This window comes from Aotus nancymaae, unplaced genomic scaffold, assembly GCF_030222135.1.
Source record: "Aotus nancymaae isolate 86718 unplaced genomic scaffold, 86718_ANA_hifiasm-v0.15.2.pri h1tg000057l, whole genome shotgun sequence".
Classification (NCBI taxonomy): domain Eukaryota; kingdom Metazoa; phylum Chordata; class Mammalia; order Primates; family Aotidae; genus Aotus; species Aotus nancymaae.
Window position 1 is genome coordinate 23,787,371 of NW_026988471.1, and position 21,583 is coordinate 23,808,953.

Genomic DNA, 21,583 nt, shown 5'->3' on the forward strand with positions numbered 1-21,583 from the left:
TGGTACAAATACCCATTCCTTGCTTCTTTCCTCTCCCTCCCCCTCTCATCGCCCTGAAACCTGAAGGTCACCGTTTGAGTTCTCCCTTCTCTTGGCTGGCTTTATATCTCATCCAGCTGCCTTCTGCCACTCTTAGATTCCTGAGAGGTGACACTGGGCACATTACTGATAAATTCCTTGTCTTGATTCCTGATCAAGTCTTCTCTGTGTCCAGTCTCTGGGTGGGAAACCCACTGTGCCAAGCTAGGCAATGTGGAAACCAGTGTGGACCCATTTCCCCCTTGCCGATGAGCTGACAGCCAGAGTTAGCCATAAGGAGCCAGCTTGCTGTATCCTGTCCCCCTGGTCCGATGGAACCCTTTAAAAGCCTGAGGAGCCTCCCAGGTAGAAGGCTTGCATGGCCCATGTCTTGCCATTCTAAGGGCCACTTCCTAAGGGAAGGAGAAAGAGAACGCATGGGGATGAAGATGAATTTTATAAGCCCTTCCCATTCTTCCCTGGGAAACAGGAAGAGACTTTGTTCTGTACGACCCTGCTGTGCATCTTCAATGCCCCCAATGCCAGGAACCGTCTTACTGAAAAAGGCGGCCACGAGTCAGTGTGGAAATGTGTCTGGTCACCAGGGACCTCCTAGCTCCATACCCATCGGCCCTGTCTGCTCCTTCTCCCACCTATTAGCAACATCTCACACTGTTGATTTCCCCATAGCTTCCAGAAGAATCCTCCTCACTGAATAGAGGCCAAAGTCCTTAGGTACTCAAGGCCTTCTGGGACTGGGCCAAAGCCTGCCTTTCTTACTGCATCCCTCCCCATATCCCTTCAGCTCGCATATGTTCCTATCAAATGTGCCATTTGCTTTTCTTTATAAATAGCTGTGACTTCCTGACACCTGACTTTGCTCATGTTCCATTCTGTCTCCATGCCCGGCTCCTTCCCTAACTCCCTCCCAGTCCACCCAGGTGGAGCCTCTTTCCTAGGCTTCTGCCAGGACTCCGTTTTTCTCTCTCTCTGAGGTATATCTCACTGTCCTGACTTGCCTCCTCTACTGGCTGTGAGTTTTCTGGATGGCAGGGACTTTTTATTCTCTCCCCACTGTGTCTTGCATGTAGTAGGCTCTCAATAGACACATGTGCCATAGTTTAGAACATGAGTGAGTCCTAACCGACCAGACGTCAGATACTAATGGGACTCAGACTTCAACTCGATTTTGTCTGCTACATGCATGTTGGTGTGTGGACGTCTGAGCTTCTCCATTATGTTCACTGAGAATTGCTGAACATCTTCTTCCTTGGACCATCGTCATGAGACTGAAGTCAGCTGTCATCCTTGAGCCAGAAAAGTGAGGGTTGACTAGAGATCTGGAAGCTGAGGATTGGGGTTGAGTATCAAAGAGGAGTCCTGTGGCCAAGAAGAGTTCAGAAAGGGGAAAGCGGGCAAGGCCAGGGATCCTTAACTACAGAGCTGCCAAATGCTGAGGGGGCTCTGGTGAATGTAAAATGCAGCATGCTTTATTGGAAAAGGGTGATATGAGGGTCCAAAGCCCATACAAGGCAGTGGCTCTACAAGGCCTGAAGGGCAGGGTTTGGCTTAGGTGGGCGAGGGTAACTTCCCTGGAGAGGTTGCATCCGGCGCTATTGAAGAGCTGTGGCTCTTCCTACACCAGTACCAATTTTCAGGTCTTAGGGACTCAGCATCTCACATGTTCTTTTTGTGTTCTCTATTAGCCAGGTTTACAATTTCCTGGAGGCGTTTTTCTTTTTATATATTTAGTTTTTTGAGATAGGATTTTACTCGGTTCCCCAGGCTGAAGTGCAGTGGCGCCACTATGGCTCACTGCAGCCTCAACCTCCCAGGCTCAAGTGATTCCCCTAACCTCAGCCTCCCCAATAGCTGGGACTACAGGCACATGCCACCATGCTTGGTTAATCTTTTTTATTTTTAATATTTTAATTTTTTTTTTGTAGAGACAGGGTCTCACTGTATTGCCAGGGCTGGTCTCGAACTCCTCGGATCGTGGAGTCCTCCTGTCTTGGTCTCCCAAAGTGCTGGGATTACAGGCATGAGCTACCACACCTGGCCCTGGAGGCATTTTTCTCCCTCTCTTTTCATTTTGTTTAAACCATCCTTCGATCCTGTTGGCCAGTCAGTTTCTGGGAAAGCCTGTTCCTTGGCTGTGGTGAGATGCAGATTTCCTTAGCTATGACCAGGAGAGCCAGATCTGACTTTTTGAGATCACCTATGTAACTAGCTCTTCATTTCCTAGCTCTTCTTTTATCTTCCCTGTCAGGCAGATCAGCAGGAAGAAGAGACGGAAACAATGGCATGGACCTTCATGTCATTCAGAGTGAGGGTGGGCTTGGGCCTTGCAGTGAGAACAAGTATCACCCAGGATGGAGATGGGGGGGAGTCATGGGTGGGCAACAGGTACCTCCTACCACTGGCAACAAGGAGAGAGTGAAGAGGCAGAATTTCCTTGGTCTAGACTAGAGTCTGGGTCATGGGCATGGCCGTGCTTGAGCTTCTGACCAGAAGCAAGTGGACAAGGATTTGAGCTTCGTGTAAGAAAGGAGACTCCCCTCCAGGGACCATAGGGGCTGGCAGCTGAAGAAGGTGACCTGGCCCCTCTCTAGAAGGTGAACACAGGGTAAACCCAAGCCCGTGAAGTGGATGCAGCTGGGAAAATCTGCTTGGTGCTTTTAAACCTCAACATGTCAACCACAAATACCTCAAACACTGCTCACACTGGTGGTAAAATCTAGTTGCAAAATCTGTCCTGCAGCAGTCTTCTTTCCAGACGCTTCTTTCCAGAGCAGCAAGCAGCTCTCCCCACCCACCCCCTCCCACTCGTGCCCCTCCTATGGCCCAAGGCAACTCCCAGCAACCTTGGTGAACCAAGTCCATCCTACCACCCAGGCTCCGGAGCTGTTTGCATGTTGTGCAGATGCAGCCTTCAGCCTTGGATACCCACCCACTCCTCTGCTTGGGAGTTGTTTTCACAGGCTGCTCTTCTTGTAGCTTCAGAGAAGTAGGTCAAGTAGGTTAACTTGCTTTGAGGGAGAAGTGCCAGGGGTTCAAGTCATCCAGCCTGGAGGCAGGAATCCTGGGTTCTATTTTTGGCTTCACAGCTAATCAGCTGTGTGACAGGCGTTAGGGGCTCATTCTCTCATCTGGGTCTCCCTGGGTCCTTCTCTAGGTCCCACAGTTTTTTTATTTTCCTGAAGCTATATTCCCTGGGACTGTCATCTTCCTCCCTCTTCCCTCCCTCTGGGAGGTGCTTTAAAGATGTTGGCTGCTCAAGGCTGGCACCCTGGGCAAGAGGGGCTGCAGTTGTTGTAGCCAATGAGGAGGAGATGAGAGGCTTTTGTGTAGACACAGTAGAGCTGATGGGGCCATGTGAGGCTGGAGTGTCAGGAAGCCAGACTCCTGTAACTACAGGACAGGCCCTGGTGATGTGATGACGGGGATGCTGAAGCCCAGAATTCGAGTGAGGGCACCTGGGTTTTATGCAATGGCTGGAGATTCCCTCCCACTTCTAAGCCTCCCTTTCTGTGTCATGCAGAGAAATTCAAGTCTCTGGTTCATACGGAAACTTGGGACCTCACCGTGCTGCTTGCTCATGGCAGAAGATATCATTTGAGCTGTCACAGCAGAGGACCACGTTAACCAGGGTACACTTTGGCCAAAGAATAATAACCTTTCTAAGGCTTAGTTCCTCTGGCCTGAACAAACCAGTCCTAGGAGGCCCCTGGGCTCCAGTCAAGGTCACAGGAGAGGCCCAACATGGATGAGGCCTGGGGGAGCAGGGTGGAAATTAAGTGCCCAGGTTGGTATAGATAGCCTCAATCCCTCTCCAATCTCCCCCCTCCAAATGCAGTCATGGGGGACATGAAACAGGTGAGGCAGAGAAGCAAATGTAGGTCAAGCGCAGGAAGGAGCGTGAAGCTTTAGATTGCCGGGAACTCCGAACTGCACTCGACTTACAGCACAGCTGTGGATGTGCACATCAGTGTGTACCACCAGACAGCATGGTGTGACGGAAAGAAAATGGGTTTTGGATGGCATGTCCTGGGTTTGAATCTCTGCCTGCCCATGTACTAGAGAGTAGTCTAACCTCTCTGGGCCTCAGTTTTCCAGCTGTAAAATGGGAATAACAGTACTTATCTTGCACGGTTGCTGAGAGTGTTCCATGAGACGAGACAACCCGAGTGAAGTGCCTGGCATAGACCTATCACATTTGGGGCACTCAGTAAATGTGACGTCCTTTCTACTTGCCTTCCTGCCATACCCATCATCATGTTTTGAATTTCTGCAGCTAAAGATAGGAACCCCAATTCTCACTTTGCCTCCTTTTTGTAGTTGACCTACATGGCTGACTTCTGCTCAGCACCTCTTCAGGGGCACACTATTCTGGAGAGTGGGAACCTAGAGTTCTGCCCTTCTGGGTTTTTTTGTTTTTTTTTGTTTGTTTGTTTTTTTGAGATGGAGTTTGGCTCTTGTTGCCCAGGCTGGAGTGCAGTGGTGTGATCTCGGCTCACCACAACCTCTGCCTCCTGGGTTCAAGCGATTTTCCTACCTCGGCTTCCCGAGTAGCTGAGATTACAGATGTGCACCACCACACCCGGCTAGTTTTTTGTATTTTTAATAAAATGGGGTTTCTCTATGTTGGTCAGGCTGGTCTCAAACTCCTTACCTCAGGTGATCTACCTACCTCAGCCTCCCAAAGTGCTGGGAAATCCAGGCCTGAGCCATTGCACTGTTTTAAACTGTGAGCCCAAAGACCGTATCTCAGATTCCTCTTATGCATAATGCCACCCACTGTGGTCAACTTCTACAGCACCGTTTCCTGCACAATTTTTTCTAAACACCTTGACTGCACCTCAGAGAAGCTGGGTATGGGCGGATTCCTTCACCATTGAACACAAAGAGCCCAGAGAACAATGTTGGCTGCCGAGCCCCAGGGGGAGAACAGAGATCAGAGCCTCTTTTCATGGTTCTCACAGGCCATATGACAGACAGATGGGAGAAACTGGCTTCTGCAGGGCCAAAGGCATCTGGCCAAGGCACCCATACCAAAGGGGACAGACTGGCCAAAGCGGCGTTATCCCTGTCTCCTTAGGAACCACATTCCAGTGGGATCTGTTTGGGAATACAGGTTGGGAGTATGGGTGGGGAGACCTACTCTAGGCCCGGCTAAGTCATGAGGATTCAGGAACACTTCCAATAGCTGATGCTAACTACGGTTGCCAGATAAAACATAGGTGGGATCTGAGTTTCAGAAAACAAACAAAAAATGTTTTTAGTATGTCTCACATGCTGCCTGGGGCGTATATTGCAAATCAGTCCATTTATATTTGAAACTCAAATTACATTGGACATCCTGTTTTTTTTTTGTTTTTTTTTTGTTTTTTTTTTTGAGACAGAGTCTCACATCGTTGCCCAGGCTGGAGCACAGTGGCACCATCTTGGCTCACTGCAACCTCTACCTTCTGGGTTCAAGCAATTGTCCTGCCTCAGCCTCCCAAGTAGCTGGGATTACAGGCATGTGCCGCCACGCCCAGCTAACTTTTGTGTTTTTAGTAGAGACAGGATTTTTGCCAACCCTGGAGCTGTCAGGAAGGCTTTTGGGTTGGGCACTTGTACAGTGACAATTCTCTATAACAGCGTTTTTCCTCTACCCTCACATCACAACAATCAACACAGAGGAGTTGTGACCAAATAAATGTGTGTGGGGGGGTTTCCCTACGCGGCAAGCAGCTGGGTGTCCTCTAATGCAGTTCTGACACGGAAAGATAGTGTCAGATCCCACAGCTTGAGGGCTTAGTCCCCAAGACTGCCCCCAACAACACCCAGTTGTAAGTCTGGACCTCCAAAACTTCTGACCGACTGGTTTCAAGCTGGGATTCCCATGGCCCCCTCTTTGGGTTCAGTTAATTTTCCGAAGTGGTTCAGAGGGACTGAGATTTGCAAAGGTCAGAGATGGTAGAGGAAAGCGTATGGTAGGTGTAGTGTCCAAGCCTGTCTGCGGGAGCACAGTTGAGGAGGGAACGGGAGGTGGAAGTCAGGTGGGAAAGAAATCTGGGGCCCTGTTGGGAGGACCTTGAGTGCTGTGCTGTTATGATAGACATTAGTTTTCCTCCACGATTCCTGCCTCATAACTCCCACAGCCCTTGTTACAGTCTTTTGTTGTAATATTGCGTGTGTTAGGCCACAGGAAACAGAATCTCTCCTCCTTCTCTGGCTGTCCTTTCACCTGCCCCAAGGCAGGACTCTAATCTTTCCTGAACTTTCCAATGGTCATTCTCAAGATCCTCCCCAGAGAGGTTCCCACCCCTTACCCCGGGGAAAGGAATGCTGACGTTATGAGGCTTTCATAAAAACCCAAGAGGAGCTTGGATACCTGACCACGTGGAGGTTCCTGGAGGGTGGCACCCCTTGGAGGGTGTGGAAACTCTCCATCCCTTCCCCATACCTAAATGGTGGTTTTTTTTCCCCTTCATGAAACTCTTCCCTGCTCCTTGTATGTGCCTCCGTAGTCATTATAAGATTTTATGATAATTTTTACATGTCTCCCAGTTCCTAAGTATCTTCCACAGTGTCCAGCACGTCATAGCGAGTGATCGGTAAATAGCTGATAGAAAGAACAAATTAAACTATCTGCCTTGTAAGTTATCTAAATACGGGTCTGTGCTTCTCATGCAAAATTGACCACATTTTTTCTTGCCAAGTAATTTTTTCTTTTTTTTTGGAGATAGAGTCTTGCTCTGTTGCCCAGACTGGAGTGCAGAGAGGCAATCTAAGCTCACTGCAACCTCCGTCTCCCGGGCTCAAGTGATTCCCCTGCCTCAGCCTCCCAAATAGCTGGGATTACAGGCATGCGCCACCACGCCCAGCTAATTTTTGTATTTTTAGTAGAGATGGGGTTTTACCATGTTGGCCAGGCTGGTCTAGAACTCCTGACCTCAGGTGATCTGCTCACTTTGGCCTCCCAAAGTGCTGGGATTAGAGGTGTGAGTCATGATGCTCAGCATCAAATAATGTTTTTATCAATATTCATCTGGAATTCCCTGCTAGACTTTTTATTCTTTGAAGACACTACATTTCCTTCTGTACTGCAGACACCAATGTTTCATGAGTATATATTGTGTTGAGTGGAATTGTGGGAAGGGAGTGTCTCTGGGAGACCATATCAAGCTAGAGCCCAGATTCTCCTTTCTGCTCCAGTTCAGATCTGACTCTCAGTCAATCCCTTTTTTTTTTCTTTTTTTTTTTTTTTTTGAGATGGAGTCTTGCTCTGTCACCAGGCTGGAGTGCAGTGGCGCAATCTTGGCTCACTGCAACCTCCAGCTCCTGGGTTCAAGAGATTCTGCCGCCTCAGCCTCCCGAGTAGCTGGGACCACAGGCGCACGCCACCACGCCCGGCTAATTTTTTTGTATTTTAAGTAGAGACGGGGTTCCACCATGACCAGGATGGTCTCGATCTCTTGACCTCGTGATCCATCCACCTCGGCCTCCCAAAGTGCTGGGATTACAGGCGTAAGCCACCGTGCCCGGCCTCTCTCAGTCAATCTCAAAGTCACCTGGCCTGGTCCTGGAACTGAAGAACAGAGACAGAGCTTATTTGTGAGTTGCAAGGTGTGTGTCTGGGGTGGGGGGGGTCTAGATTAAATGTGAGTTCCAGGAACCATCCCAGAGTTTCCCTTGGGGCTGCCATGCTGCTAAGAGGGTCAAAGAAGGTCGAGGGACAAGAAGAAAACCTGCAAACAGCAAGAGAGTGGGGCAGGGACTGGAGGTGGGGGCCGAGGCTAGAGAGAAATAGAAAACATGAGTTTTGGATGCAGCAGAGAGAGCACTGTTTTAAAATTCTGGCAACCTGGATTCTTTCTCTGGCTCTGTCCATGCCTTGAGCCATGAAGGAAGGAAAAAATACATATGCGTGCCTATTGTGTCATTTCATGTAGATTTTATTCCAGTTTCCCAACAGTCCTGCAGGAAGCTGGGAGGGTAGATTACTGGCCTACAGACACATAGCCCAGCCTACCAACACAAATTAACCTCTCAACGTTAACGAAGTAAAATGAAGTTAAGTTCAATTTTTAAGTATCTTTAAGTTCCTTTCCTCTCTGACTGCTACCAGCAGAGCATTTCTACTAGTAACAAAACAAAACAAAACACCCAAACAACTCTCAACCATGGGGCAAGAGAAACTAAGGAATCCATATTGAAAGGCCATGTGGACCAGGAGAGGTGGCTCAGGCCCAGGCCTGTAATCCCAGCACTTCGGGAGGCAAAGGTGGGCAGGTGATGTGAGGTCAGGAGTTCCAGACCAGCCTGGCCAACATGGTGAAACCCCATATCTACCGAAAAATACAAAAATTAGCCAAGCGTGGTGGCATGCGCCTGTAGTCCCAGCTACTCAAGAGGCTGAGGTGAAAGAATAGCTTGAACCTGGGAGGAGGAGGTTGCAAGGAGCCGAGATCGCGCCACTGCACTCCAGCTTGGGCGACAGAGACCCTGTGTCAAAACAAAACAAACAAACAAACAAACAAAAACAATGGCAGGGGAACGTGTGCGGTGTAGAGAAGCCTGGATGAGAAGACCAGGGAAGTCCTGAGCTAGCTTGGGAGAGATCTTCAGGAGTGGGGCGTAGGCATGAGCCCCTGCCTCTCTGTGCCTGTTCCTCACAGGGTCACGGCAGGTGGAGAGCTGGAATTCGAGTCGGCCTTGGGACTCTGCAGGAAAGGATCCTGGCGGCAAAGCTTGCGAATTACACATATAAATCTGGGAGAGGAAAAGCAAGCGGACTTCCTGCAGCCCTTGGGGGTTGCGAGTGGGGTGCGTTTCCTGCGTCCCTGACCCGGGAAGGACGCTGTTTGGTAGCAAGCACCTAGCCAGAGAGTGGCTGGGCACCTAGCCAGAGAGTAGCTGGTAGGGCTCAGCTAAGGGCTAGAGGACTTCATCTGAGAACCCGGCTTAGCTAAGGTAGCCAGGGGAGGGTGAAGGGTTATTTCCCAATTCCCATCTTTGCGCCCCCTGGCTTAGCCCACGCAGCCCGGACAGAACTGGGGGAGGGGTGCACCTGCAGCTTCCCGCGGCCCGGCTGACCTCGAGGACCCCAGGTTAGGGAGAGATTCCAAGCGCTCCGACAGGAGCAGAGAGTTCGGATGGGTGGCTCCTCAGGCGCACGCCGCAGCCCGTAGGGCGACAGCCTCGGAAAAGGCACATCTCGCGCTGTGGGTTTCTCGGGGGGCTCAGGGGCGGAGCGGGGCGGGGCGAGGGGCTCGCAGCAGCCGCGGGTTGGCTGAGCCGGGAGGGAGGGAGTCCTCATTAGCATATCCCCGCCCCCCTCCCCCCCCCCCCGCGCTCAACAGGGCCCAGCCACCAGAGCGGAGGCGGCCGCGGCCAGCCGGGTACTGAATGGACTGGCGGCGCCCAGCTCTGTCCCGCCCGCGGCCGGCCCCCGCGTCTGCTCCCTCCCCGCCCCGGCCCCTGCCGGCCGCCGCCAGCGCCCTCCCCGGCTGTGAATGAAAGGCGGGCGCCGCCGAGGGCTGGCTGGGAACGCCGCGGCGACGCCGGCCTCCCGGGAGGCGCGCTCCCCGCCGAGATGTACGGTAAGGAGGGCTCCGCGCCCGGGCCCGGCCCCCGGGGGCGACTCCGCAAACTTCCCGGGCGCGGACCACTGTCCCCCAGCGCGGCCCCGGCGCGGGTCCAGGCCGCGGACCTGGTGCCCGCCGGGGCTGTTGCGGTCGCTCTGTGCGCGCGCGTCTGTGCTGCGAGGACAAAGATGCCTCGGGCCGGGGACCCTGGGGTCCTCTCCGGGCCTGGCGCGTGCCGGCGCTGGGCGGTGGTCCTTTGGGGGGCGGAGGCTCTGGTGAAAGCGGGTCTCCCGAGCCGCGCAGACCGGGAGTGCTGGAGGAGGTGGTCGTGTGGCGGCATTTGGGGAATTAACAAAAGCGGTTTGTGCCTGGGAGTTTTCTGCGGGAAGCCGGTCCTGGGCTGAGGGAGACGCCCGCGGCCGGTCGTCTGCGCGGCTCGGAGAAGGCGGGAGGCGGCGCCGGCAGCGCAGAGGCCCGGGGAGCAGCCAGTGCCCGAGTCTCGCCTCGCCGGCCTGGATGGACTCGGCCTCCGCCTGCCCCTACCGCCCCGCAGGATCCAGGTTCCCCAACTTCCAGATTTGCCCTCCTCGGGGATGAAGGCAGGAGACGCTGCTGAGAGGGTGCAGCACAGCCCTGACCTCTCCCCGCCTCCACCGCCTCCCCTTCACTGCCGTGCAACAGTTAGACCCTCACGACGCACGGCTCTGCTTGATCATTTGCCAGGAATCCCTCTGGTTTTGCAGGCAGCGTGGGTGACGAAGAGAGAGCGCGTTGGGTCCCACGTTGCAGCTCTGTTGAGTGGAACACTGGAGACCCAGACCAGTCTAGGAACGGACTGCATTCGCGAGCCTGCAGCCCACCAAGGGCTGTGCGTGTGTGTGTGATCCCAGTAGGCATAGGTCCATGAAAACCCAGGTCTCTGGCAGCTCTTCTAGGGCCAGCAAAAGAATTGGAGCTGTGCTCACCTCCCACCCCCACCGCAAGGCAGGGGCTCCGGCTGCACTTGAGGGTCAGTATTTGGAAAGAGTACGTTCCCCATTTAACCCATCACTGAGGCTGCTGGGCTGCTCACCTGCCTCGCTACACGAACAGACTGTGAGTCACAAAGTTTCTTAGGGGAGAGGAAGCTGAGAGCCTGGTGGAAAGGCTCAGCAATTGGTGGGCCCCCTACTGAGAGAGAGACAGGGAGACACGGAGAGAGAGAGAGGCTGACTCAACTTTTTCATCAGTACCCTTCCCTGCCCAGTTGCTCAGAAATATATTTGCATTTCTGATCCAGGGGGAGACATCAGCAGGTCCCCTCAGCAAGTACTATTTCTTTTGGACCAAGTGTGGGAGGAGGAGTTGGTCTGAGAGGCTGTGCTGCTGCCCACTGGGGACTCTGGGGAAAGGTAACAAGGCAGTTGTGCTTTCTAAGTCGGCGGTTGTGAGATATGTATGAGTATGTGTGTATTTTTTTACTCTCTCTGTTTTTCCCCTATTCTTTTCTGCAGAGGGAGCAGCCTGAAGCTGCAGATCATTTGACAAAAGCATGTGACTGCAGGGGCACCTGCAGTGGGGAAGGAGTTAGGACAGGCTCGTCAGAATGGGTCAGAATTAGGAACTGGGTTCTGCTGAGCTGCCTCATTGCATTTAGTCCAAGATAATTTAGTAACTTAGCCAAGATATCTGAAGTTGGGGGTCCCAGGCTGCCTCTGTTGTACGAAGCAAGACAAGGAAGAGCTGGACAGTCAGAAAGGTGAATTGGGGAGCCAGCGCATCTGGGTGCTATTTTGAGATACATCACAGATTTTCATTTCTCTTTTATAATATATTTTTATTTCCCCAGATGCAAACAGAGATGGTATTTACCCTGAATGATTCATAGAAAGATGATAATGAAGGAATCCTCTGGGCAGTTGCCGTCAGCAAAGAAAAGTCACACCAAGCTTGGGTGGGAAATTATTACTGAGTTGCTGGTGCAGAGTCTGATCTTAGGAGGTGTGGGAGGAAGCCCACTCCCCCTGGTGAGGACTCAGCTGCCTGGATTTGAGTATATTCCTGACTTTCATGAAAAGAAAGGGTTTGTGTGATACTTAAAATCATTTTCTCACCAGAAGTCAATAGAGTGATGAAAAAAAGTGTGACTAAGGAGGTTGGGGGGAGACGGGCATAGAATTATAGACTTCTTATCATTGCTATTTTCCTCTTGTTTTAAAAGTGATTTTTCGAAGGTGACACAGTTAGCTGGAACAGGGCAGAATGAAAACAGGGGCCACCTGGCACCATGCTTCTCCTCCTCCCACCTCCCAACCGCCCCCATGCGTCCTGTAAAGGCTCATTAGAAAAATACCACCAGGGGTTTAATTAACTGATGGGCAGAGAGGCCCAGCTGTGGAGCCAGAAGTCACCTAAGAGCTTTAAGTAAACGTATCCCTTGTCCACACACCTTGGTGACTTGAGCCACTGTAAATTTTTCTTCCCATCTTTCCAGCTCTGGAAGAGCTCCATCTCCCATCCTTCCCCCTCCTCACTCTACCTCTGCTCTCCACAGCTCAGCCTTCTTCCTTCTGCTTTTGGAAGGCTGGGAGCCCCATGTCTTTGCTGAAGGACACAGTGCTATCTAGGTTAAACAGAATCCTTGTTCTGGGGTCATCCCACCTCAATCCAGGAGCCCTTTCATGGCTGGGTGACCTTAGGCTAGTGGGGTTGTCACTCAGCATTAAACCCCTGTATACAAAGGTGAAATGCCTGCCTGTCTACCTTCCAGGTCTGTGGTGAGCATCATAAGAGGTTCCAAGCTCCTGAGACTGGTTGCTCAAGAGCCTGTCCCCTTGGTGCCCCCTGGACCTGTTCCCTCCTCTCCTGTCTGCCAGCTTGGGCACAGGCCTGTTTGTATCACCTGCTGCCCCCGCTTACACACATACATCACCTCAACTGTGCCAGTGCCAAGCCGCTGAGCCGCTTCCCTTTCTCAGACTCACCCCAGCTGTCTCCTCACCACTCAGTCATCCCTAAACCTATCATTTTCTGGAAATGGCTCTCTAAAAGGACAGAGTGACTTCCCACAGTTTTGTGTGGGAATCCTATAAAGGCAAATTGACAAGGGGCGTGAAAAAATAGAAGCATTTTTACTGGGGTGAGAAGATCATTAGCAAATTCTCTGCAAAAAAAATGGATTTCCCATGAGTTTTCTTTTTGTTAGGATTATACAGCTAAGAATTTCCCTGTTGCTTTCACCCGGGCTGGAGCATCCCATTTCCCCACTGAGGTGACACAGAGCTCTGAGAAATGCCACCCTCTGAATTAGGGCAGCCAGAGAGAAGGGATGTTTGGAAAGGATTTCCCCAATCACAGTCTGTGCACCCCGATCCCACTAACACCAAAGCTGCCCTAATTCTTCCTCACCTCTGAGTGCTGCCTCATCCTCAGCAAATGCCTCTCTTCCTGCTCACTGGTTGAGAATGCTGACTGTAAGGAAATAGCAACAGTGAACAAGGTTTTGAAAATGTGCTTGGGCTGGGGGCAGTGGCTCATGCCTATAATCCCAGCACTTCGGGAGGCCAGGGTGGGCGGATCACCTGAGGTCAGGAGTTCAAGACCAGCCTGGGCAACATGGTGAAACCCCATCTCTATTAAAAACACAGAATTAGCCAGGCCTGGTGGCACGCACCGTAATCCCAGCTACTGGGGAGGCTGAGGCAGGAAAATTGCTTGAACCTGGGAGGCAGAGGCTACAGTGAGCACAGATAGCACCACTGTTCTCCAGCCTGGGCGACAGAGCAAGACTCCATCTCAAAAAATAACAAAACAAAAAAACACTAAAAATGTGCTTGACGGCATCCTACTCGGTGAGTGAGACTGTTGCCAAAGGGGTGGAGAAACTGCAGGGCGAGCAGGCTCCCCCTGAGGGGCAAAATCTCACCTCTGCAGAAATCTCCATAGACACCCTGCTCCTCCTCACCAGCGACCCCACAGCACATATGCGCATGTGCACACACAGGCACCAGCCTCCTCCCCCAGATCCTGTGATTTCTGCAGCCCCATGATGCCAGGTATGGCTTGTGCATGTGGGAGCTGTGTGCCCTGCCCCCTCCTACCCGCCACCCCGACTCCTTTATTCCCCTTGAGAGCGGGGCCAGGTGAGTATAGCCTGTTTTCTCTCCTGCTGCTCACAGTTCAGTGAATTCAAGTGGTCAGAGTTTTTTTCTTGTCCATAAATAAAAATAAAAAGGTGATATCTTATTACAGAAAATCTGGAAAAGAGTGGAGGAAAAAAAATCATCCACAGTTCTACCCATTTAAAGCAACCTTCTATAGATGATAGCAATTACTGCTCTGGTTTTGTGTTCACCTCCTTTGGCCCCTTCCTTTCTATTTCTTTCTGATCCTTCAAGGAGCACCAAGAACCCCAGAGCCTGGGTCTGAGCCCTAGCTCCGACCCTCGGGTAATCTTGGACCTGAGCATTTCTCAGCCGCTTTCCTGCCTCTGGAAAGATGATGGCAATGTTTACCTCATAAGAACGATAAATTAGGTTAAGAGAGCTGCCCCCACTTTCCTTCCCTTGGCCTCCCAAGGTGCTGAGATCACAGGCATGCACCACTGTGACTGGCCCTTAATTTTTTTTAAAGGCAAAAATAAAACAGATAAAAATCTATGTTCCTTAATATTAAGAACAGTACTATGATACTGTTCCTTGTATCAAAGAAAAAATCTAATATAAAAAATCATCTAATGCCGCTAGAAAATATAGAAAATATAGTAAACTATAAACAAACATAGCATTTACTGTTTCAGTATCTTTCTTTCTATGAGTTTGTTTAGGTGGTTAGAATCATTTATTTTAGAGACAGGGTTTCACTCTTACCCAGGCTGAAGAGTAGTGACACTATCATGGCTTACCCCAATCTCCTGAGCTTAAGCGATCCTCCTGCTTCAGCCTGCTGAGTAGCTGGGACTACAGGCATGTGCGTGTGCAATCATGCCCAGCTAATTCTTTATTTTTTGTAGAGATAAGGTCCTGCTATGTTGCCCAGGCTGGTCTTGATCTCCTGGCCTTAAGTGATTCTCCCACCTCAGCCTCCCAAAGTGCTGGGATTACAGGCATGAACCACCACACTTGGCCTGGAATCATTCATTTTATATCATTTCGTATTCTTGTCTTTTACTTAGCAGTAGAATATAAGCAAGCCCTGCATGTTACTCATTGGCTATTATTTTTAATGTCTATGTAATGGTGCACTGAGAAGATGTATAATTTCCATATTGTACATTTAGGGGTGTTTCTCTATTACATCCCTTGGAAAAGTACTTGGTACTCAAAGCTTTCTGTGAACTTTGGAATTTTTCCCTAGACTGTAGCCCTTCAAATGAATTGGTCAAGGTATATAAACATTTTAAGACTAGTTACACATTGTCCAGTTGTTTTCAGTTTGTATCCGTCATACTCCTACTTGCAGTTATTGGATAACCCATCTCCCAGCCCAGAATGGTGGCTCACACTTGTAATCCCAGCACTTTGGGAGGCCGAGGTGGGTGGATCACCTGAGGTCAGGAGTTCAAGACTAGCCTGACCAACATGGTGAAACCCCATCTCTACTAAAAATATAAAAAATTAGCTGGGTGTGGTGGTAGGCACCTGTAATCCCAGCTACTCGGGAGGCTGAGGCAGGAGAATCACTTGAACTGAGGAGGCGGAGGTTGCAGTGAGCTAAGATCATGCCATTGCACTCCAGCCTGGGAGACAAGAGCAAAACTTTGCCTCAAAAAAAAAAAAAAAAAAAAGATAACCTATCTCCCTATACTCTCAAGAGCATTCAATATTAAGATTTTTTCCCCTAGTACTTGCTAGTTTGATAGAAAATTTATATCATTTTAACTTACATTCTTTATTATTAGTGAAACACTTCTTTGTCTTCTAACCATTTATCATAGAAGTATGAGTTATTAACTACTTGCCTGTCTTTTGCTGTCTGCTCTGTGTTTGGAAGGGATATAGACTAGGAATGTAAGCTATCAAGTGTTTATGGAGTAGCACCTATGTGTGATACTACAGAGGCCGTCATGAGGGATAGAAGAATATATAAAAGTAGTTTCTGTCAAGTGCATTAGAATTTAACTGGGCAAACAAGTTGTAAAATATGCAAACAATTAAATGATACCAAGTTCAGTTAAAATTGCACAATGTTTTGCAAGGTAGAATGGAGTTACTCATCAGATGTTCAGCCAGCAGTGATCTTGAAGTGGAAGAGACCAGTGTGAGGTGGAGTCATTTGGGCATGCTGGGTACCGAGGGGTAGAGAAGGGAGGCGGGTGTGGTTGGTGGAGGCACCCATGAGAGGAAGTGTGTGTGGAGGTGGGGATGGAGAAGACCTGTCCAGGGTGAGTTGGGGGCTGCCTAGGTTTGAGCAGAGTTTAAGTGGAGAATTATGTAATAGATAAGGAGATAGGCCGGCTGTGGTGGCTCACACCTGTAATCCCAGCACTTTGGGAGGCTGAGGCAGGCAGATCACCTGAGGTCAGGAATTTGAGACCAGCCTGACCAACATGGTGAAACCATGTCTCTACTTAAAAAAATACAAAATTAGCTGGACGTGGTGGCACATGCCTGTAATCCCAGCTACTCGGGGGGCTGAGGCAGGAGAATCGCTTGAACCTGGGAGGTGGAGGTTGCAGTGAGTGAGATCGTGCCATTGCACTCCAGCCTGGGCAACAAGAGCGAAACTCTGTCTCAAAAAAAATAAAATAAAATAAAAATAGTTAAGGAGATAATGTCAGGATAAGGAGTTTTCACTCATTCCTGTAAGCAATGGGAGCCATTGATGGTTTGAAACTGTCAAAGGACTGATTTGCTCATGTGATGTTGTGAAGTGAAATCAAGCTGAGGGGAACCGTACAGGATGTGGGAAGATGATGTGAAAATGAAGAGAAGCAGAGGAGGAGACAGTTGTTGCAGCCACAGGTGGTGGCCTAAGGAGAGGGAAAGCTTTGGACCACAAGTTTCTGTGCATATGCAAAGGATGATGTTGGCCTCTTTTAAAAAAAAGCTCTGTGTGGGGGTGCAGGGGTAGGGGTGAGGATAAGGTGAATTGAAACTTCAAAAATTTTTTTTCCATGGTACATAAAATGGGGGTTACATAGGCAGTTATTTTTAAAAAGTTAATTTTAAAATAGAAAATAATTACCTAGAGCTATACATTTATTCTAAAGAAGATTTGAGGCATATGTTTTACATGTACATGACAATACATAAAGAGATCAAAGCAAAGAAGATCTTAGACAAAAAAAGCCAGAAATAAAGTTATTTCAGAAAAAAAAAATGCATATAAGCAGGCCACGTTGCAAATTCTATTTTGAGCTTACTGTAGGCCAAAATTAAGAGGGGGAAAGTCATTTACAAGATTCATTAGCATTGTAAAATTAATGAGATTGCCTAGGATGAATACTGCTTTTTTGAGATGCTAAGATCTGAGAGGAATTCATCCTAAAAGAGGAGATACTTCCTAAACCTTGGTTTAAATTAGATATTTCTTTTGAAAATATAGTCACCTTAATATGCTCTTTATCCATTTGCATGGTGTTAAGATTGGTTCAAATGAGAGTTTGTGAAAAGGTTGAGTGACTGATTCCCTCAGTGAAATTGCCTTTGGTCCTGGTTTCGACTGCCTCCTGGTTTGCTCGTGGAGGCTCCTGCCCCTTTGCAGCTGTGGATTTGATTTCTCTTTGTTTGAGGCAGAGTCTCATTCTGTTGCCCAGGCTGGAGTGCAGTGGCATGACCTCAGCTCACTGCAACCTCCGCCTCCTGGGTTCAAGTGATTCTCCTGCCTCAGCATCCCAAGTAGCTGGGCCTACAAGCGTGCCACCATGCCTGGCTAATTTTTGTATTTTTAGTAGAGATGGGGTTTCACCATGTTGGCCAGGATGGTCTTGATCTCATGATCTGCCCTCCTCATCCTCCCAAAGTGCTGGGATTACAGGAGCCACCACGCCTGGCTCTTTTTTTTTTTTTTTTTTTTGAGACCGAGTCTCACTCTGTTGCCCAGGCTGGAGTGCAGTAGTGTGATCTCAGCTCACTGCAACCTCTGCCTCCCGGGTTCAAGTGATTCTTCTGCTTCAGCCTCCCAAGGAGCTAGGATTACAGGCTAATTTTTGTATTTTTAGTAGAGACGGGGTTTCACCATGTTGGCCAGACTGGTCTTGAACTCCTGACCTCAAGTGATCTGCCCACCTCGGCCTCCCAAAGTGCTGGGATTGGCCGGGCCTGGTGGCTCATGCCTGTAATCCCAGCACTTTGGGAGACCAAGGCAGGTAGGTCACCTGAGATCAGGAGTTCAAGACCAGCCTGGTCAACATGGAGAAACCCTATCTCTACTAAAAATACAAAAATTATCTGGGTGTGGTGGTGTGTGCCTTTAATTCCAGCTACTCAGGAGGCTGAGGCAGGAGAATCACTTGAACCTGGGAGGCAGACGTTGCAGTGAGCCGAGATTGCGTCATTGCGCTCCAGCCTGGGCAACGAGAGTAAAACTTCGTCTCAAAAAAAAAAATAGTACTGAGGATTACAGGCATGAGCTACTGTGCCTGGCAGAGAACACATTTCTCTTGTTCTCTACTGCATCTTTAGGACACAGAACACTGCCTGGTACTCGAAAACCTTGTTGAATGAATGCATCCTGAGTGAGGCATTATCTTTTTCATTTGCTTCTTTTTAACTTCTGATTCTCTATATATTTCAGCCTCAGGTGAGTTCTGAATAACAACACAGTTACTATTAGTGTGGCTTCCATTCGTTGGGTACCACTATGTGCCAGGCAGAATGCTTTTTTTTTTTTTTTGAGACAGAGTCTTGCTCTGTTGCCCACACTGGAGTGCATTGGCTTGATCTTGGCTCACTACAACTTCACCTCCTGGGTTCAAGCGATTCTCCTGCCTCAGCCTCCCGAGTAGCTGGGATTACAGGTGCCCACCACCATGCCCGGCTAATTTTTGTATTTTTAGTAGAGACAGGGTTTCACCATGTTGGCTAGGCTGGTCTCAACTCCTGACCTGTGATCCACCCACCTTGGCCTCCCAAAGTGCTGGGAGGGACCTATGCCCCCATTTTAGAAATGAGAAAACTGAGGCATTTAGAGATTTAATAACTTGTCCACGGCCACCCAGTTATGTGAAAAGTCTGGTATTGGAACCTCAGCATTCCAGCTCCAGGGAGTGGACTCGGCCTTCTATCACACTGTCCCTAGAACATTCTGAATAGTCCAGAGAATACAGGTCTTTCCTCTGTGGAGCTCACTGTACTTCAGACTCATGTGTTATTAATAATTTGGGAAGGGCAGGAGAATGTAAGAGGCAGGGCTGAAGGTCCCAGGCCAGTCAACAGCGAGGCTGGGAGCTCTCACTTCCAATGGATTCTCTTGGCACCTTTCCCACCTCCCTTATCTTTGCTTTGTCAAAGGGAAAAAAGGGCCTCAGGAAGAGCTTTGGGGACCACAATGAGGATAGGTACTGAGAGACAGGCCAAAGAGTAGGCTGAGGAGGGCAGAAGACAATACAAGCACTGACAATGGCCTGGAAAGGAAGCGGGGCCTGCCTTTAAGAGACAGGCAGATTGCAGGGTGGGGTGTCACGACCAGGGCTGGGTCACACACACACCTGGATGGGCAGTGTTCTTAGAAATGGGTTCCATGGTCAGTGCTTGGCCTGGAGAAGAGCAGAGACAGGAACCTGGCATTGCAGGAGGAGCTTCTGCTTCTCTAATAGTTTGGCTGTGAATGAAAACTCCTGCCCTACATCTTCAGGTCCAAGCAGCAACTGGTGCTTCTAAGAGGTGGAGCTGGGACTGGGCTGTGTGGTGCAGGCCCAGTCCTGTACAGATCCCTTATGCCTAGACAGCAAAGCTGTGCAGTCCAGGGATTAGACTGGAATTGAGGGACATAAGTCCCAGATGACCGACCATCTCCCTGGACAGTTGGCTCATCTTTCTCTGAGCTCATTCCTTCCCCTGGAGAAGTAGCATAAATTAGTTTGCCCCATTCATAAGGGTGTATGAGGGGGTCAAGTGAGATAATGTCTATGTACATGGACTTATATTGCAGGACACCGTACCTGTGAAAAGTGATATTACCATGCAAGTAATCTTTTTTTTTTTTTGAGATAGTCTCGCTCTATCACCCAGGCTGGAGTGCAGTGGCGTGATCTCGCCTCCCTGCAACCTCTGCCTCCCTGCAACCTCTGCCTCCCGGGTTCAAGTGATTCCCTTGCCTTAGCCTCCTGAGTAGCTGGGATTGTAGGCCCACCACCATGCTCAGCTAATTTCTTCTATTTTTAACAGAGATGGGGTTTCACCATGTTGGCCAGGCTGGTCTCAAACTACTGACCTTAGGTGATCCATCAGCCTTGACCTCCCAAAGTGCTGGGATTACAGGTATTAGCCACCACGCCAGACCCATGCAAGTAATTCTTATGGGTGCTTCTGGAATATAGCCATACCCTTTCCAGAAAGTGACAATCTAATTAAAATCCTTAGAAGGGTCTGGGTAGTAAGAACATAGAAACAGGGCTTCTGTGATACTGATGATTCTGCCTCAGTGCTGTCTGTCCACCCCTGAGAGGGTGATCGCCTTGAACCCTTCCTCGTCACCTAGAGGGCTGCCTGCAGGTCAGCAGTCCATGACTGTATACCTCTCATCTCTGCACTGGAAAGACAAGAAAATCTCTTAAGCCACAAAAAGGACAGAGGTGACATCTTTCTCTAAATCCTTAGGCAATTCTAAATTCTTATGCATGACTAAAATTTCACAATGTTTATTCCATGCCGTTCTAAACATTAACTCCATTCAGAACAACTCTTTGGAGGTGGATGTCATCATTTCTGTGGTTGAGTGGAGAATGCTGAGATTCAGAAGTTCAATAACTTGCCCAAGGTCATGCAGCTGGTTCAAGTCTGTTCCCGCCACTGCCTCCTAAGCAAGCATTCACAGAGCTTCATGTGAGATTAAAACACTGCTTTATACCTGATGGCAATTGCACATGTCTTATGCCAAACAGCAAATTTCACTATTAGAGAACTCTTATTTTCGTAGATTTTACATTAACTTATGGCCTTACATCTAGGGCTTGGGTTATACGAATCCCTCATCGGGACCCATGTGGACTTTTAAGCCAGTACTCTATAGTATGTCCTTTATCCTGACAGAGTAGTGTGTCTATAAATCTGAGAATTAGGATTCCTGGATTCAAATGCTGTCTTATTACTGTGCAGAAGGACACAGATAAATTCAAGCATCCAGAAGCCAAGAGTCCTAGATGCTTAGCTTGGCAGAGCTCCCATCCCACCCTTATCTTAACTATAAAGACTTCTTTCCACATCCCCACTTTCTTTTTAGGTGGATAAAAAGAAATACTGTTTATACATTGCATGAAGGATAATCCCTAAATTACAAGTTTATAAAGACCTTGCCTGAAGATCTTTTAGAAAGGAGCAACTTACAATAAAGGGATGCATCCCTAGCACCTTATAGCTGCTCACAGCTGTGCACGAGAGATGCTTCTAAAGCAAAGCATACAGGGTGGAGGCTGGGAAAATCCAGAGCAAGTCTTCTCTACTGTATCTTAGAGTTTACTTTGTCATTTCTTTCTTTCTTTTTTTTTTTTTTTTGAGAGGGAGTCTTGCTCTCTCATAGGCTGGAGTGCAGTGGCGTGATCTTGGCTCACTACAGCCTCTACCTCCCAGGTTCAGGTGATTCTCCTGCCTCAGCCTCTTGAGTAGCTGGGACTACAGGTGTGCGCCACTGCATCCAGCTAGTTTTTTGTATTTTATTTTATTTTTTAAAGAAGAAAAAAAAAGGAAGAAAGAAAAAAAGAATGAAGAAGAGGAAGAAAAAGGAAGAGAAAGAGGGAGAGAGAATGGGAGTATTGCTTTATTGCCCAGGCTAGAATGCAGTCTAAAAATAGGAATTGAAAACCTCTTTTATGCCAATAATTGTGCTTAACAATGGAGACAGGAAGGAATAAG

The 21,583-nt window shown here is 49.1% G+C and overlaps 1 protein-coding gene across 1 annotated transcript in view; it reads left to right on the forward strand.

Annotated features, from left to right (window-relative positions):
* The first annotated feature begins 9,365 nt into the window (after positions 1–9,365).
* The window catches only part of EFR3B (EFR3 homolog B), a 119,633-nt gene continuing 107,415 nt past the window's right edge, over positions 9,366–21,583 (forward strand). The window contains exon 1 of the mRNA XM_021677053.2: positions 9,366–9,608. Within this exon, the coding sequence (XP_021532728.1) occupies positions 9,602–9,608 (7 nt within the window). The 5' untranslated portion in view covers positions 9,366–9,601. The remainder of the gene's footprint in view (positions 9,609–21,583) is intronic.